The 17286-nt window shown below is 41.6% G+C and overlaps 1 protein-coding gene across 1 annotated transcript in view; it reads right to left on the reverse strand.

Annotated features, from left to right (window-relative positions):
• brwd3 (bromodomain and WD repeat domain containing 3) overlaps window positions 1-17286 on the reverse strand; it is a 183440-nt gene that overhangs the window by 57554 nt on the left and 108600 nt on the right. The window contains 7 exon segments of the mRNA XM_051934489.1: window positions 12220-12372; window positions 14462-14523; window positions 15040-15151; window positions 15348-15430; window positions 15563-15687; window positions 16157-16264; window positions 16417-16533. Coding sequence (XP_051790449.1) covers window positions 12220-12372; window positions 14462-14523; window positions 15040-15151; window positions 15348-15430; window positions 15563-15687; window positions 16157-16264; window positions 16417-16533 — 760 coding nt within the window.

The following is a 17286-nucleotide window of genomic DNA, read 5'->3' on the forward strand; positions in this document are numbered from 1 at the left end:
GATGCAGCACAAACGCTGTGACTCAACTAAGACTAACCAAGGGAGAGCTAGGAAAAAGGTAATGAAGGGGAGGCATCCAGGTGAGGGCAAAACACTGTGGCAAACAACCTCCACTGCCCAGTATTTTTCTGGCCAACATTCAGTCGCGGAATAAAAAATTAGGCCAATTATAGCTACACATAGAGGCATTAAGACACCGCTACATTTTCCGTTTCTCTTAAAACATAGCTAACTACTGAGACATCAGACACTGATTGCTTTTGGTCTTTTATGGGGCTTGGACTAAACTGTCAAATACAAGGGAGGTGTGCATTATAGTGAACAATGCATGATTCATGAATGTTAAAACGTTCTGTAAAGCTCTTCATCTGAACTGGAATATTTATTAACACTAGAATCCCTGAACCCTATGAAAAAAGTTGTAATCCTGGGCCACCTTAAATTCCTTCGCACCTGTCCATTAGCGTCTTTGTTTTGCAAAAGTGTCGATCAGCACTGGCAGCAAGCAGCCTGCTATCCCATCTCCCACTGAGGCAGCTGACGTTCTCCCAGCTCAAGTGTGTGTGTCTAGGTGTGAGATGTCTTGAATTATATAGGGTAAATAATATATCATTATTTGGAATACATACATTTCATGTATGTTCCATGTTTACAACGATCTGGGTAAATGTAGGATGACAGGAAATGAGGCAAGAAATATTGGAACACATAACTAAAACAGAAAACTTTTTCATGTTCTACTAATAACTGGCAAAATGCTGATGTGAAATGTATAATGTGTGAAGCCGAAGACTGAAATCCAAATATCAAATAAACACTTTCACAAAAGGTAAAGGTATAACAAAACAAGTGCACTTTTATCCAGGAATATAACAGGAGAAAACAAAATTCACGTCTGCTTGGCTGGTACAGAGCTAAGAAATGTCTCATAATCAAGAGGTTGATGGTTCCATTCCGGGTCCTTCTTGTATGTACCATTTTGAGTAGTGAGCTGCTCTTATCTACTCTCTATACAGTAATCCCTCGCTACTTCGCGGTTCACTTTTCGCGGATTCACGACTTTGCGGGTTTTTAAATACAAGTGATTGCCCGCCTATCGCGGAAGTTATGTTCCAGACCCATCAGCAACAGGAGAAAATCCGCGATATAGAAAGACCATATAAATAAACATTTTTATAGTTTAAGCCTTAAAATACCCATCCCACATGCTTTAAACACATGTAAACTTATAAAACACACTTTGTTAACACATATGATATGTGGATGTCGGGCTCAGGATATGAGTAACATCTTACTATTATAAAACATTTTAACTTCACGCAAGACAAGACAGTGAGACAGGAAAATTGGTGATGTACAGGCTTTTAAATTATTGACAGGCAGAGCGACAAGCAGCACAAAGCCAGCACAAAGTCCACTTCTCCTTAGCGTTCATTCAGCTCCCCACCCCCTTGACAATGCGAACTGCGCCTCCGGGGAGGGGGGTTTGAGCGAACGTGCGTTCAGCCCTCACACACGCACACACACACTCCTCCTTCTTCCAAACGCGCAGAGCGACAAGCAGGCATTTTGGCAGAAGCAGCACAAAGTCCATTTCTGCTCAGCGTGAGTTCAGCTGCCCCCCTTCACAAAGCGAGTGCAGTGTTGGTCTGCGGTGTTTAAGAATGTAGAAAGTGTTTAAGAGCATAGGAAGTGTTTATAAGAGTGTGGGAAAGGTTAACAAGAGAGTGAGAAAGGTTTATAAGAGTGTGAGAAGGGTTTATAAAGCCTTAAAATATGTATAAATAATAAAATAAATATAGGTCGCTACTTTGCGGATTTTCACCTATCGCGGGGGGCTCTGGAACGTAACCCCCGCGATAGGTGAGGGATTACTGTATATAAAATCCTAAGCCTAAGAGTGCAACGATTTTATGTGACTTTTTATGTCCCGTTTTTTGTCATGCTTTAAATCAGGCTTATTTTAAAACCTACATATATATGTTTGGTATCATTCTTTTCAGAATTTATTGAACTTTAATGTGATGTTGTTAGATTTTCCGATTTTTATTCCGATTTTAAATTACAAACTAAAAAAATATCAAGAACTTCCATCCCGTGAGACAAGACTTTGTGCCAAGAGATTTAACCACGCCTGGGGCTGAAAATAAAAGACAAAGAGTAGGACAGCTGTTGTACAGGCTTTTAAATGTTCAAAGTGCCACACGAGATGCAGATCAAACGGCACAGCAGCAAGTCAGCAGCTGATCAAGCAAAGAAGAGGTAAAAAAAAAAAAAAAAAAAATGTATCACTGTTTAAGAGGGGGTTTCGGAGGAGCAACCGCATCTCCTTGGGGCGCATTCAGAACCCCCTCTTCACAACAGAAACGGCAGAGATGCAAAGTGGCTGGCGCGTACCGCAGCCCAGGGGGGATGGCGAGTGAAGCGAGCAGGGGGAACCACCTAGTTGTTACTATTACAGAATAAAAAAATACATTTGATTTGGTGCCATGCAGAGTTGTGTTGCAGTGCAGCAGTCTATTAGCCTGTGAAAGTGATGTGAAGAAGATGTCTGTTCTTAGGGTTCTGCGTTTGTCCAGAATTGGCTCCATAAGCTTTATGACCATAGTCACATATTTGTGACCATTTCATATGTACTTTGTCAGCATGCCTACGTCGATCAAACACAGGAAACTCTGTAGTCTACTTGTGACTTTACGCTTAGGTAGAGAAGTACAGTGATCCCTCGCTATATCGCGCTTCGCCTTTCGCGGCTTCACTCCATCGCGGATTTTATATGTAAGCATATTTAAATATATATCGCGGATTTTTCGCTGCTTCGCGGGTTTCTGCGGACAATAGGTCTTTTAATTTCTGGTGCATGCTTCCTCAGTTGGTTTGCCCAGTTGATTTCATACAAGGGACGCTATTGGCAGATGGCTGAGAAGCTATCCAGCTTACTTTCTCTCTCTCTCTCTCTCTCTTGCGCTGACGTAGGGGGGTGTGAGCAGGGGGGCTGTGTGCAGCTGCTTCCTGAAAGGACATGCTGCACGGAGCTTCGCATACTTAAAAGCTCAAAGGGCACGTATTGATTTTTTTTATCTGTCTCTCTATCTCTCTCTCTCTCTTCCTCTCTCTTCCTGCTCCTGACAGAGGGGTGCGAGCTGCCGCCTTCAACAGCTTTGTACCGGCGGTGCTTCGCATACTTAAAAGCCAAAAAGCCCTATTGATTTTTTTTTGACTGCTTGCTTTGCACTCCTTTGAAAAGGAAGATATGTTTGCATTCTTTTAATTGTGAGACAGAACTGTCATCTCTGTCTTGTCATGGAGCACAGTTTAAACTTTTGAAAAAGAGACAAATGTTTGTTTACAGTGTTTGAATAACGTTCCTGTCTCTCTACAACCTCCTGTGTTTCTGCGCAAATTTGTGACCCAAGCATGACATTCTAAAAATAACCATATAAACATATGGTTTCTACTTCGCGGATTTTCCTATTTCGCGGGTGGCTCTGGAACGCAACCCCCGCGATGGAGGAGGGATTACTGTATATAAATATAGGTAAACAACATTCGATGTGGCTTTTATGTAAGTAACATATAAATGTTTTTTGATGGTCTTTTATTATATTAAAAAAAAAAAAAACAAACAACCACCAACAGAACTTTACATAATACCTTGACGAGTTCTGCAGGCCCTGCTGTTTCACTGAAGGACATGTGTGTGGCAGATTCACTGGCAGGATAACGATCTCTTGCTGCTTCCTAGCGGTGCCATCTTTCACCTTTACACCTGGTGCATCTGAGTTATTCTTATGTGTGACTGGACATTTCTCGTGGGAAAGGCTTCTGTTTTCTTTCTCCAATGGAGAACCCTCATCAGAGTTCACCTCTGTTATACCACGTCTTTATTTGAAAACTAACAGTGTCAGATAGGGAGGAGTGTGAACGTGATCCATATTACTAACCAAGAATGGTAAATTGGATGGCATGGACGCAGGTACACAGCGATGAGACCATGAGACGTACTGCGCAGGCGCGTACAGCGCACATCTCATAAACCGCAACCGAAAGTCGTATCCACCGCGAACGAAGGAGTCACGGCCCAAAAACGAAAGAGCTCAACTGACGTGAATGAGAAATGAAGCAACAACGCGCCCATAGCTAACGACTACCGACACAGCCACACAAAAAAGAGGATTCTGCGCTGCAGCCCAGATTCAAACGGAAGAGGCTACGGAGGCCCTACAGGTCCACAAAGATGGTGCGGAGTGAAGGCGCAGGCATCACCGCCATATTGTGAGTGGCACTACTGCGGAGTGAAATTAGGAATAATGTTCTGCTTGGGATTGTACAAACCGCTGAACGCTTTACACCAAATTCAAACACAATACAGCTCAACGATACAAACACGAGCCGACCTGGATAAGATCAATGAATGCAGGCGCCTACAACGTGCGTCTGAAACTGCGGAAGCAAAGCAGGCATGGGTTCAAAATGAACGAGCTCGACTGACGGATATACAAACACGAGCCCGCCTGGATAAAATCAATGAACGCAGGCACCTACAACGCGTGTCTGAAATGCCGCGGGCAAAGTGGCCACGGCTCCAAAACGAACGAGCTTGACTAATGTATTTCAGGATACCCAACGCCGGGGGTAGACAGAGCGAAGCGAGCAGGGGGCGGAGCCCCCTTGTTTAGATAATAAAACCAAATAATAATAATAATAAAAAACACACTAACCTTTACAATTATCATAAATTTACACTGGCCATTACAGACTCAAACTACAGACAAAATGTGGAGAAAGTGATGCGCTGTGAATACTTTCCGGATGCACTGTATATATTTGCATATATATATATATTTTATATATAGACTATGTACTACTTAAACTTCTAGTGCAGGGGTGCTCAATGCATCTGTCGTGATCGACCAGTAGATCGGAAAGGTAGTGAAGGTAGATCGCGTTGCATTCAAAAAAAAATTTTTTTAAACGTTAGTCTATCATATATCCTCCCTATGGAATTTGCCACTTGATTAACATACTTGCACATATATGTGCATCCGGAAAGTATTCACAGCGCATCATTTTTTTCCACATTTTGTTATGTTACAGCCTTATTCCAAAATGGATTAAATTCATTTTTTTCCTCAGAATTCTACACAATTCCCCATAATGACAACATGAAAAAAGTTTGAGGTTTTTGCAAATTTATTAAAAATAAAAAAATTGAGAAAGCACATGTACATAAGTATTCACAGCCTTTGCCGTGAAGCTCGAAATTGAGCTGAGGTGCATCCTGTTTCCCCTGATCATCCTTGAGATGTTTGTGTAGCTTAATTCGAGTCCACCTGTGGTAAATTCAGTTGACCGGACATAATTTGGAAAGGCACACACCTGTCTATATAAGGTCCCACAGTTGACAGTTCATGTCAGAGCACAAACCAAGCATGAAGTCGAAGGAATTGCCTGTAGACCTCCGAGACAGGATTGTTTCGAGGCACATATCTGGGGAAGGTTACAGAAAAATTTCTGCTGCTTTGAAGGTCCCAATGAGCACAGTGGCCTCCATCATCCGTAAGTGGAAGAAGTTCGAAACCACCAGGACTCTTCCTAGAGCTGGCCGGCCATCCAAACTGAGCGATCAGGGGAGAAGGGCCTTAGTCAGGGAGGTGACCAAGAACCCTACGGTCACTCTGTCAGAGCTCCAGAGGTCCTCTGTGGAGAAAGGAGAACCTTCCAGAAGGACAACCATCTCTGCAGCAATCCACCAATCAGGCCTGTATGGTAGAGTGGCCAGACGGAAGCCACTCCTTAGTAAAAAGGCACATGGCAGCCCGCCTGGAGTTTGCCAAAAGGCACCTGAGGGACTCTCAGACCATGAGAAAGAAAATTCTCTGGTCAGATGAGACAAAGATTGAACTCTTTGGTGTGAATGCCAGGCACCATCCCTACAGTGAAGCATGGTGGTGGCAGCATCATGCTGTGGGGATGTTTTTCAGCGGCAGGAACTGGGAGACTAGTCAGGATAAAGGGAAAGATGACTGCAGCAATGTACAGAGACATCCTGGATGAAAACCTGCTCCAGAGCGCTCTTGACCTCAGACTGGGGCGATGGTTCATCTTTCAGCAGGACAACGACCCTAAGCACACAGCCAAGATATCAAAGGAGTGGCTTCAGGACAACTCTGTGAATGTCCTTGAGTGGCCCAGACTTGAATCCGATTGAACATCTCTGGAGAGATCTTAAAATGGCTGTGCACCGACGCTTCCCATCCAACCTGATGGAGCTTGAGAGGTGCTGCAAAGAGGAATGGGCGAAACTGGCCAAGGATAGGTGTGCCAAGCTTGTGGCATCATATTCAAAAAAACTTGAGGCTGTAATTGCTGCCAAAGGTGCATCGACAAAGTACTGAGCAAAGGCTGTGAATACTTATGTACATGTGATTTCTCAGTTTTTTTTATTTTTAATAAATTTGCAAAAACCTCAAGTAAACTTTTTTCACGTTGTCATTATGGGGTGTTGTGTGCAGAATTCTGACAGAAAAAAATGAATTTAATCCATTCTGGAATAAGGCTGTAACATAACAAATGGTGGAAAAAGTGATGCGCTGTGAATACTTTCTGGATGTACTGTATATATATATATATATATATATATATATATATATACTAGGGGGCTCCGCCCCCTGCTCGCTTCGCTCGCCAACCCCTGGTGTTGGGAATGACAAAGAGCATGATGTATGAATGAGATACAGAATAGTGTGAAGGTGTAGATGATGCAAATAGAAAGCAAACAAAGTGTGTGGCACAGTGTAAAGGTTTATAGGAAAATTTCTTTGCACACGCCGTTTAAGTGTAAAAGGTAATTCCAGGTCAGAACTTGTAATGTCAATGAAGATGGTTATTGTTGTGATCAGAGTCAAGTTTGTCAGAGCTTAGAAAGAGTTGTGTCTCTCCAGGAAGTAATGGAATGACTTGGGTATTTATGTTTTCCACATTAATATTTTTTGGACATAATATAGTGCGTTGTGTTAAAAGGGGCATTTGGTCTAATGAGATTGCTGTTCCAAATCTGTCTGTCAATAAGTCGTCGCAGATAAAGGCTTGAGGAATTGTAATAATACAAGGGGGCTTCGCCCCCTGCTCGCTTCGCTCGCCTACCCCCGGCGTTTTGAACCCGTGCCCGCTGGGCAGCTACGTGTCCGGATGACGCACGTTTAATACGGAGCGTTTGCCCGTGTCATTCTGGAGTCCCCCACCGGTAATACAGAGCTTCGTCCGTACTATCACGTGGTGCATTGTGGACTACTGCGGACCCCGTAGTTTGTCTCGTTTCAGTTTGTATCTGTGGTCAGTTGAGCTCATGTTTTTCAAGCTTTTGAATTTCGGTCTTCATTATCTGTAACCTGCTGTCCATGTGCGTGGCCCCCTTGTTTAACCTGTTTATGACGTTTTACTTTCCTTTCTACTCTGTCTTTAATTTCTGACCGTGCTTTATTCTGGTTTTGTTTCAATGACACTTGGTCCGTGGTGATTATATGTAAAGGAGGCAGTCTAATTTTCCCCTTTTGACAACAACGTGTAAATTCATTATTTGTATTGCCAGTTGTTTCTTCTGGGAAGTTAAGTGAATGACAATGATTGCAAATAACATTCATTAAACGCAATGAATTTTCCTCAATAGTGGACTCATTATTGAAGGCGTTGTCAGCAAACTGGCGTAAGCATTTAGCAGGTGTCTGGCGTTGATGTCCGCGACGGGCATGTTTTGCTTGTGGCGTTTGACTGCCGCGTTGTTGCATGTACATTATTTGTGACGCGCTATTTTGTAGTTTTAATTGATTTGCCACCGCTTTGCGAAAAGTCCGTTTCAGTCTACGTCGTGCATTGGATAAGTAATAAGGAGGATCGCACTCACTGTTAATATGTAGCCTTTTCTGCAGTTGAACGGTTAATAGTGCTTTATTGTAAGGAGATCCACCTATGCTGCCTAGTGTGAAGGTGTTCAGATGACGTATGTTTAATATGTACGTTTCCTTTAGAAATGTGGTTTTGGGTGTCACTTCTTATTGATGGGGGGGGGGGGGGGTTGAGGATTGTTGTTGCGCGAGTGTCTTCTTTCTTTTTGTGTTCCATGGGCTTGACACCTATGCCGACACCTATGCTGCCTAGTGTGAAGGTGTCGACGTTCACTTTAGAAGATGTGGCTTTGGGTGTCACTTCTTATGGATGTGTGGGGGGGATTGTTGTTGCGCGAGCGTCTTCTTTCTTTTTGTGTTCCTGTGTCTTGTTTGAATCCCCCTCTTTGTGTGTGTCCCGTCCCTTGCTTGTAGGGTCTGTGGGGTGGTTTTGTGTTCTTTTTTTTTTGTCTTCCATGGGCTTGTTGAATCCCCCTCTTGGTGTGTGTCCCGTCCCGTGCCTGTAGGGTGGGTGTGTGTGTGTGTGGTCGTGCCTTGCTGTTGTGCGCTCGTCTGTTCTTTTTTTTTGGTGTGTTTAGTTTCGTGTGACTCCTTTTTGTATGTGCTCACTCCTTTTTTCTGTGGTCTTGTCCGCCACTCGCGGCCCCTCATCCGCCTTTGTCGCCCTCTTTTGTCCGCCTTTCTCCGACTCTCGCGGACTCTTTGTGCCTGCGCCTCTCGCGGACCCTCATCCGCCTCTCTCGCCCTCTTTTGTCCGCCTTTCTCGGCTCCTCAGCCGACTCTCGCGGACTCTTTTTGCGCCTGCGCAGTACGTCTTTTTGCAGCTACGGCCCATGGCCGGATGTGCCTGCGTCCATCATCCGGTTTAGCATTCTCGGTTAGTAATATAGATCTGGGTGAAGTCCATCTGTATTGGTGAGTGTACCATCTCCCAGTTGTAATAAGCAATTGTTATGATCTGGTTCTGGACATCGTATGTTTTGTACTAACTGTATCTTTTGAAAGCAATGCCAATTGTCTGCGTATTTTAAGGTGCACTGAACAATAGCTGAGCGCATGGCATGTGGAAGAATAGCTAAGCACTGTCTAAAATCTCCTCCTAATAAAAGTACCTTTCCTCCAAAGGGAATATTATTATTCATAAACGTTTGTAGAAGTTTATGAATGGTGTTGAGTAAGTGACTGGATGCCATTGTACATTCATCAATAATTAACAGTTTTGCAAGACGGATGTCACGTGCAGTGCCATCGTTAATGTTCATAGTGGATACCGATTTGTAGGATCTAATGCAGTTCATAAAGATTTCACTTTCAGGTACATCGTTAGTTAGAAGCTTCTGTAGATATTCAGGATATGAATGTAAAGGAGGCAGTCTAATTTGACCCTTTTGACAACAACGTGTAAATGTATTACTTGTATTGCCAGTTGTTTCTTCAGGGAAGTGAACTGAATGACAATGATTGCAAATGACATTCATTAATCCGAATGAATTTTCCTGGTGTATGTTTTGCTTGTGCTGTTTGAGAGGCGCGTTGTTGTATGTGTAGTATTTGGGACGTGTTGTTTTGGAGCTGTAATGGATTTGTCTGTGCTGTGTGAGAAGCCCGTTGTAGCCTTCGCTGCCGTTAACGTATGTCTGAGACGGGAGGTGTTTCGTTTTGAATCCGTGCCTGTTGCGATGCAGCACTTTGATTGATAGATTGCGTCATCTGGATCTAGGATGTAGATTTGTGCATATTTGCGTTGTTGATTTGTTTCAGGGTGCACTGTTCCAATGCGATGCAGTATTTGTGGACATATGCGAAAGTAGTATGGGTCATTGCCTTTTGGTGGCCTGATATTTACTCCGGTAGATGCAAAAGCAAATGAACTATTGTAGGATCTAATGCAGTTCATAAAGTTTTTACTTTTAGGTACATCGTTAGTTAGAAGCTTCTGTGGATATTCAGGATATGAATGTAAAGGAGGCAGTCTAATTTGACCCATTTGAGAACAACGTGTAAATTCATTACTTGTATTGCTAGTTGTTTCTTTAGGGAAGTTAAGTGAATGACAATGATTGCAAATGACATTCATTAATCCTAATGAATTTTCCTGAATAGTGGACTCATTATTGAACGCGTTGTCAGCTAACGCAAGCGTTTAGCAGGTGTCTGGCGTTGATGCCCGTGACGTGTATGTTTTGCTTGTGCCGTTTGAGAGGCGCGTCGTTGTATGTCCAGTATTTGGGACCTGTTGTTTTGGAGCTGTAATCGATTTGCTTGTGCTGTGTGAGAACCCCGTTGTAGTATACGGCGTGCATTGTTTGTATTGAGCCTTGTCCGTTTTTGTATGTCGGTCAGTTGAGCTTTCTCTTTTTGGAGTCTTGCCAGCTTGTTTTCCGGCATTTGAGATGCGCGGTGTAGACGTCTTGAGTTTATTTATTTTGTCCCCTCGCTGCCGTTTCTGTATGTCTGAGACGCGAGGTCTTTCGGTTTGAACTCATGCCTGTTTCGATGCAGCACTGTGAGACGCGCCCTGCATGCGTCTACGTTCAGTGTGTCTGTCCATTTGGGTTCGTTTCTGTAACTGTGTTAGTTGAGCTTTGTGTTTTTGGAGCCGAGACATTTTGTCTTCTAGAAATATGGATAAGTAATAAGGAGGATCGCACTCACTGTTAATATGGAGCCTTTTCTGCGGTTGAACGGTTAATAGTGCCTTATTGTAATGAGATCCACCTATGCTGCATAGTGTGAATTGTGTTTGGTCCCGTTATCCGAGCGGTATCGTTTTGTACCCGTGATCATGAATTCATGACTTGTTTGTCCTTGAGCGTGAGAAATATGGATAAGTAATAAGGAGGATCGCACTCACTGTTAATATGGAGCCTTTTCTGCGGTTGAACGGTTAATAGGGCCTCATTGTAATGAGATCTACCTATGCTGCATATTGTGAACGTGTTGAGATGACGTATGTTTAATACGGACGGTTCATTTAGAAATGGGGCTTTGTGTGTCATTTGTTATTTATGTTACTGTGGTCGTGGGTCTGAATCGTCGTTTTTGTGTACGTTTCGTGTGCTATGTCCGTAGTCTGTCCCGTTTCGTGTCCAATGGGCTTTGTGTGGTGCTCGCGGCTTCTTTTTTTTTTGTGTGCTAGGGGCTTGTTGAATCCTCCTCTTTGTGTGCGTCCCGTTTCGTGTGCAATGGGATTCGTGCGGCGCTGTGTGCTTTAACGGCGTCTCCTTAGGGGGAGGTTGGTGGGGCGCGAGCGTCTTCTCTCTTTTTGTATGCCAGGGGCTTGTTGAATACTCCTCTTTGTGTGTGTCCCGTCCGTTGCTTGTGGGGGTGGGGGTTTGCGGGCTCTTTTTTTTTGTGTGCCAGGGGCTTGTTGAATCGTCCTCTTTGTGTGTGTGTCCCGTCCGTTTCGTGTGTGTGTTTGTGGGGGGGTTGCTCGTGCGGTGCTGTGTGCGTTGCCTGCGTTTGACTCCTTTTTTCTGTGCTCACTCCTTTTTTCTGTGGTCGCGGCTTTTCGGTGGTCGCGGCCGCCTCTCGCGGCGCCTCATTTCTTGGGGCGCCTGCGCAGTACATCTTTTTGCGGCTACAGCTCATGGCTGGATGTCCCTGCGTCCATCCAGTTTAGCATTCTCGGTTAGTAATGTGGATTATATATTATATATATATATATATATATATATATATATATAAATAAATAATATTATTTAATATTATTAAATAAATAAATTATATATAAATAAAATAAATATAAATAATAATAATAATTCATTACATTTATATAGACCTTTTCTCAGTACATAATTTTTAATGTAGGTAGATCATTTCGACTTGGTCATTTTAAAAGTAGCTCACAAGCCGAAAAAGTGTGGGCACCCATGTTCTAGTGTGTCTTGCTTTTTGTTGATATTTCATTATTTTCAGCTGTTCTGAGAAGATACGAAAGTAAAAATATCACTGTAGTATTTACAAAACATTATGTACACATGATAATAAACATGACACACTTTTGGTACTCCACTGTAAGCATTTCTATTACAAAGCGTACAAGTTTCAAATTATCTTTGATAAACACTGTAAGTGTTTTGATATTCACTGCAACTGAACACAAGAGATAAAAAGCAAACAGGAAGATCACCAGTAATACAAGGACATACATCAACGTATGTTTAATTAAAATTAAATCAGATACTAACAGTTTGTCAAAAAGTTTGTAAAGGAGAAGCATAGAAAAATGCAAAAATTATCCTCCATTGCTTGTTAATATCCATGAATCTGAGAGGGATTTCAATAAACTGTTAATAAAAACACTATTAATTACCTAGTGTCAAAAGGTTATCTATGCCCTGGATGACTCTTTCACATTCTTCATCACGGGTTCGTGCTCCCCACTCTCCTTCTTGAGGTATATACAGTAAGGTTTTCAACTCGTCCTCTGAAACAGGCACCCCATCTCCCACTTGGTCAGGAAAAGCTATTGCAGTGGAAAAAAATAACAGAAATTTGAATTTAAAGAAAAAATATCTATACATCCCTCTCTCTTGCTCTTTCTATCCCTATGTACACACATCCAAATGATTGATGCAAGAGGTATGCAAGTGTGTTCTCAGTTTTCTAGAAGAACTACACAAATATGTTTCAATTTCCACCTTGTGCCAATGTTATAAGAAATGGCTGCTATTGGAGGTCCCTAGTTCACATACAGTAATCCCTCCTCCGTCGCGGGGGTTGCGTTCCAGAGCCACCCGCGAAATAAGAAAATCCGCGAAGTAGAAACCATATGTTTATATGGTTATTTTTATATTGTCATGCTTGGGTCACAGATTTGCGCAGAAACACAGGAGGTTGTAGAGAGACAGGAACGTTATTCAAACACTGCAAACAAACATTTGTCTCTTTTTCAAACGTTTAAACTGTGCTCCATGACAAGACAGAGATGACAGTTCCGTCTCACAATTAAAAGAATGCAAACATATTTTCCTCTTCAAAGGAGTGCGCGTCAGGAGCAGAGTCTGTCAGAAAGACAGAGGAAAGCAAACAAATCAATAGGGCTGTTTGCTTTTAAGTATGCGAAGCACCACGGCACAAAGCTGTTGAAGGCGGCAGCTCACACCCCCCTCCGTCAGGAGCAGGGAGAGAGAGAGAGTTTGTTTTTCAATCAAAAATCAATACGTGCCCTTCGAGCTTTTAAGTATGCGAAGCACTGTGCAGCATGTCGTTTCAGGAAGCAGCTGCACAAAAGATAGCAACGTGAAGATAATCTTTCAGCATTTTTAGACGAGCGTCCGTATCGTCTAGGTGTGCGAACAGCCCCCCTGCTCAATCCCCCTACGTCAGGATCAGAGAAAGTCAGCGCAAGAGAGACAGAAAAGTAAGCCGGGTAGCTTCTCAGCCATCTGCCAATAGCGTCCCTTGTATGAAATCAACGGGGCAAACCAACTGAGGAAGCATGTACCAGAAATTAAAAGACCCATTGTCCGCAGAAATCCGCGAACCAGCAAAAAATCCGCGATATATATTTAAATATGCTTACATATAAAATCCGCGATGGAGTGAAGCCGCGAAAGGCGAAGCGCGATATAGCGAGGGATTTGGTACTTTGCACCAGGCACACACTTGAGGTACAAATTGTATACGACTATCTACAAACATATAGCAGTAATATCTTAGTTAAAGAATCCCCTGAAAACGAAGCACCTTTATTAAAATAAATAATAAAAGTTGGCAGAAAATCTGCTGTGGAGCATACAAAGCTTTATGTATATATCCACTACAGCATTGTAGTAATCCTATGCAACATCCCTGCACAAAACAGATGTCTACTGCTGATATTGTGTGTACAAGAAAGCAAAGTCATCATATTTGAGGGCTTAGTTATTTCACATGGACCATAGTTATTTCATTATTTTTTTTCAAGTAATAAAACAATTTGTCAAGTATGTCACAAAAAGTAAGACAATGTTTCTGGAACCTAAAATGTAGACTACAAAACAGGTGCAAGTTAACTGTATCAACACATGAAAAGGGAGGATGGATAGACCGCATTTACCTGCAAGCAGAAGAAACATCTCCCCTGCTAAAATCCACTGGCTTGGGTGTACAGACACCAGCGGGTCTCATGACAGATCCTGAATTGGACTGGCTCAGGGGTTTGGAGAAAATGAGGCAGAGGGTGTTGCTTCTGACCATATTTGAGCTCCAAGGCAGACCCAGCAGATGAGAGCCACCTGGAAGTTGTTGAAGACTGGGGCAGCAACAGTGGATTTGGAATGAATGAAGGAGATGGCAGTTTTAGCCATGGAATAAACTACGGTCTTTTTAAAGGCCACCTATTCCATCACTGTCTGAAATGGAGTACTAGTTCATTCCATCCCCAGGTCAGTACAATAGATCATCTAATTCCTCCTGTGGCACATCTATCTCTGATAATGACATTTCTTATAATGATAGTCCTGGAATGTATTTACTTTGGTGCATACCTATATACACAAATATACATCAACATATTTATATACACAAACATACACATACTATCTATAGAATATTGATTACATTCAAAATACCTTCATCAGCAATAGGTTCCATGTCCCAGGGGCTCATTTTCTCCCTCTCACCGTTATCCCAACTGCAAAGGTCACAAACAAATATTCAAAAATCTGCTTTCCTTTACCATGCATTTTTTTTTACCATTACCATTTAATAAGTAAAAAGTATGTACAGAATATATTTTAAAAAACAAGAACTTAAAAATACTATTGGTTTTTATCAACAATAACATAGCATATTTTCATACAAACAATGTAGCTCAAAGTGCTTTACAAGAAGTCAGTTACATGAAAAAAATGATTAGACAATATTAAAGAACAAGCAACAAAAGAAAAAGGTAAGGTCAGACAGCTGGGAGGAAAGAAAAAATAATATGCAGGGGTTCCAAGGCCAAAAGACTGCCCAGAACCCACTGGGCATTCATCGGAAACTAAACTTTATTTGGAGAAGAGAAGCAACATTTAATGAAACACTGAAAAAAATATTCCAAATGCTAAATACTAATTATTATTACAGGTTTTAATTAGGCTCACACTAGTATAATAACTATGCAAAAAACAATCGGATATTAATTATGAGTTATTATTCCTCTTACCGAACAGTGTAGCACTGGAACAGACTATCTGGGTATTCTTGCTGAAATGGCTGCTGAGTCTCCACAGTTCCAAACCACCAGGCATCATCAATAATACTGCGAAAACGTACTTCTGGCAAAGGAAAAACAAAAATACAAATGTTAGAGATAGTATTTTTCTTTAAAGCCAAATTGTTTATTGCACATCAATGTATTTAACAATATTTAAAACTTTTAAAAGTATTTCAAAAGACTTCAAGACTAAGCACTATACTGCATCCCCTTAAATGACAAGGCAAAAATCACAACACTCTTTGAGGTATACTTACCAGGTTGCAAGTTTTGTTCTTTTGCTTCATTATAAAATTGGTGAAGAACTAAAAAGTCAATGACATCCGGCATGTCATGATACCTAAAATGTAACAACAACTTTAAAACAGCATGATATACCAAACAAAAAGTAAAGTAGAAAACATATTTAGCTAAGGAGAATACCAACGACAAGTATATTGTGGACTTTGCTAAAAATCTCACAAGTACATACTTTAAAGAAAATGACTCTCCACTCATTTTTCCAGAAATAGGATCCAGGAAAGCCAGTTTCAAGCAGCATAAAGTGGGAGGGCCAACCTCATATTTTATTCCAACAATCTTTACGAACTCCTGATCCTGTAAATAAACACAAATAAGGTAACAAAAGCAATTCTAAAAATTCTGATATCCAAGTAAATGACTTTGAAATGGTACTATGCTTAAATGTTCAGACTTTTTAAAAAAAACTGTCAAATTTTAAGGTCTACATTATTCCAGAAAGCATCAGTGGTAGAAATGAATATTACACTGCTAACCGTTTTTTTTAAAAAAAAAAAAAACTACAGATAATTTGTAATTGATCTTAACATTAAAGCTATTCAACCATAAACAAGAAAACACTTCAATACACATTCATATAAATAGGTAATTTGATGTGAGAAGCAACAACCAATTTGATGTGAACATAACAGTTAAGACGTAAAAAGCCAGATTTTTTTCTTTTTTCAAATGATTGAGAATAAGGTAGGGACCAAGGAAGCATAATATGATGGAAGACACAGCATGCATATAAAAACTAGGTTTTTAATTAAAGAAGAATTTTTACCCTGAGGTTCATTTTGTTCCATGGTTGCTTTTGAGGGTTGATAGTGTATGATTTAGCTTTACGTACTGCTCTCACGTAAGCTTCATGTCCCTGACGGAAGTAAATCACCTAAGCAGAGAAAGATTTGATATTTCATTTTTTCACTTAAAATTTCTTTGTTTCCAAGCACTTGTCACAAAACTGAGCAAGAATTTGTTTCAAATGATGCTTGTACTGTATGTAGCTAAATAAGAGAGGTTGGATAATGATCTGAAAATTACCTCATCACCCATTTGTGGCACAAAAGGAGATCTGCGTGGTGTAGTGTCCATAATCCACTGAGGAGGAAACCAGTCTTCACTATTTTCCCTGCCTGCAGCCAGTGACTCATTTGGCTTCTTTAACAGACAAGAAGGACAATGTGAAATATACTGCGAAAGAGTCAAAGTTAATTTTAACGTTTGAAAGGCCGTGTATATGTTTAGAAAGATGTTTTCATGAATAACAATGCCTGTGAATAGGAAAACAACACAGCAGTTGAGTAGTAACATTAAATTAGGCATAACCAGTGGCCACATCAATAATCCATCCATCCATCCATTTTCCAACCCACTGAATCCGAACACAGGGTCACAGGGGTCTGCTGGAGCCAATCCCAGCCAATACAGTGCACAAGGCAGGAACCAATCCCGGACAGGGTGCCAACTCACCGCAGGACACACACACAAACACCCACACACCAAGCACACACTAGGGCCAATTTAGAATCGCCAATCCACCTAACCTGCATGTCTTTGGACTGTGGGAGGAAACCGGAGCGCTTGGAAGAAACCCATGCAGACAAGGAGAGAACATACAAACTCCACGCAGGGAGGACCCGGGAAGCGAACCCGGGTCTCCTAACTGCGAGGCAGCAGCGATACCACTACGCCACCGTGCCGCCCCCACATCAATAAGGAAATTACAAAACACACCTCCATAAGAAACTTTTGTTTTCCAGAAATATACTGTATACCCTATTGTAATTATAGGTGGTCCTTAGGTTACTATTGAGGTCTGCTCCTGTGGATGTTCAAAACAAGAGTTTGGTGCCAAGTTGGTATGTGCATTGAAAATTTTCATAAAAGAAAAAATTAAAAATACCATACTTT

This window comes from Erpetoichthys calabaricus, chromosome 12, assembly GCF_900747795.2.
Source record: "Erpetoichthys calabaricus chromosome 12, fErpCal1.3, whole genome shotgun sequence".
Lineage (NCBI taxonomy): Eukaryota > Metazoa > Chordata > Cladistia > Polypteriformes > Polypteridae > Erpetoichthys > Erpetoichthys calabaricus.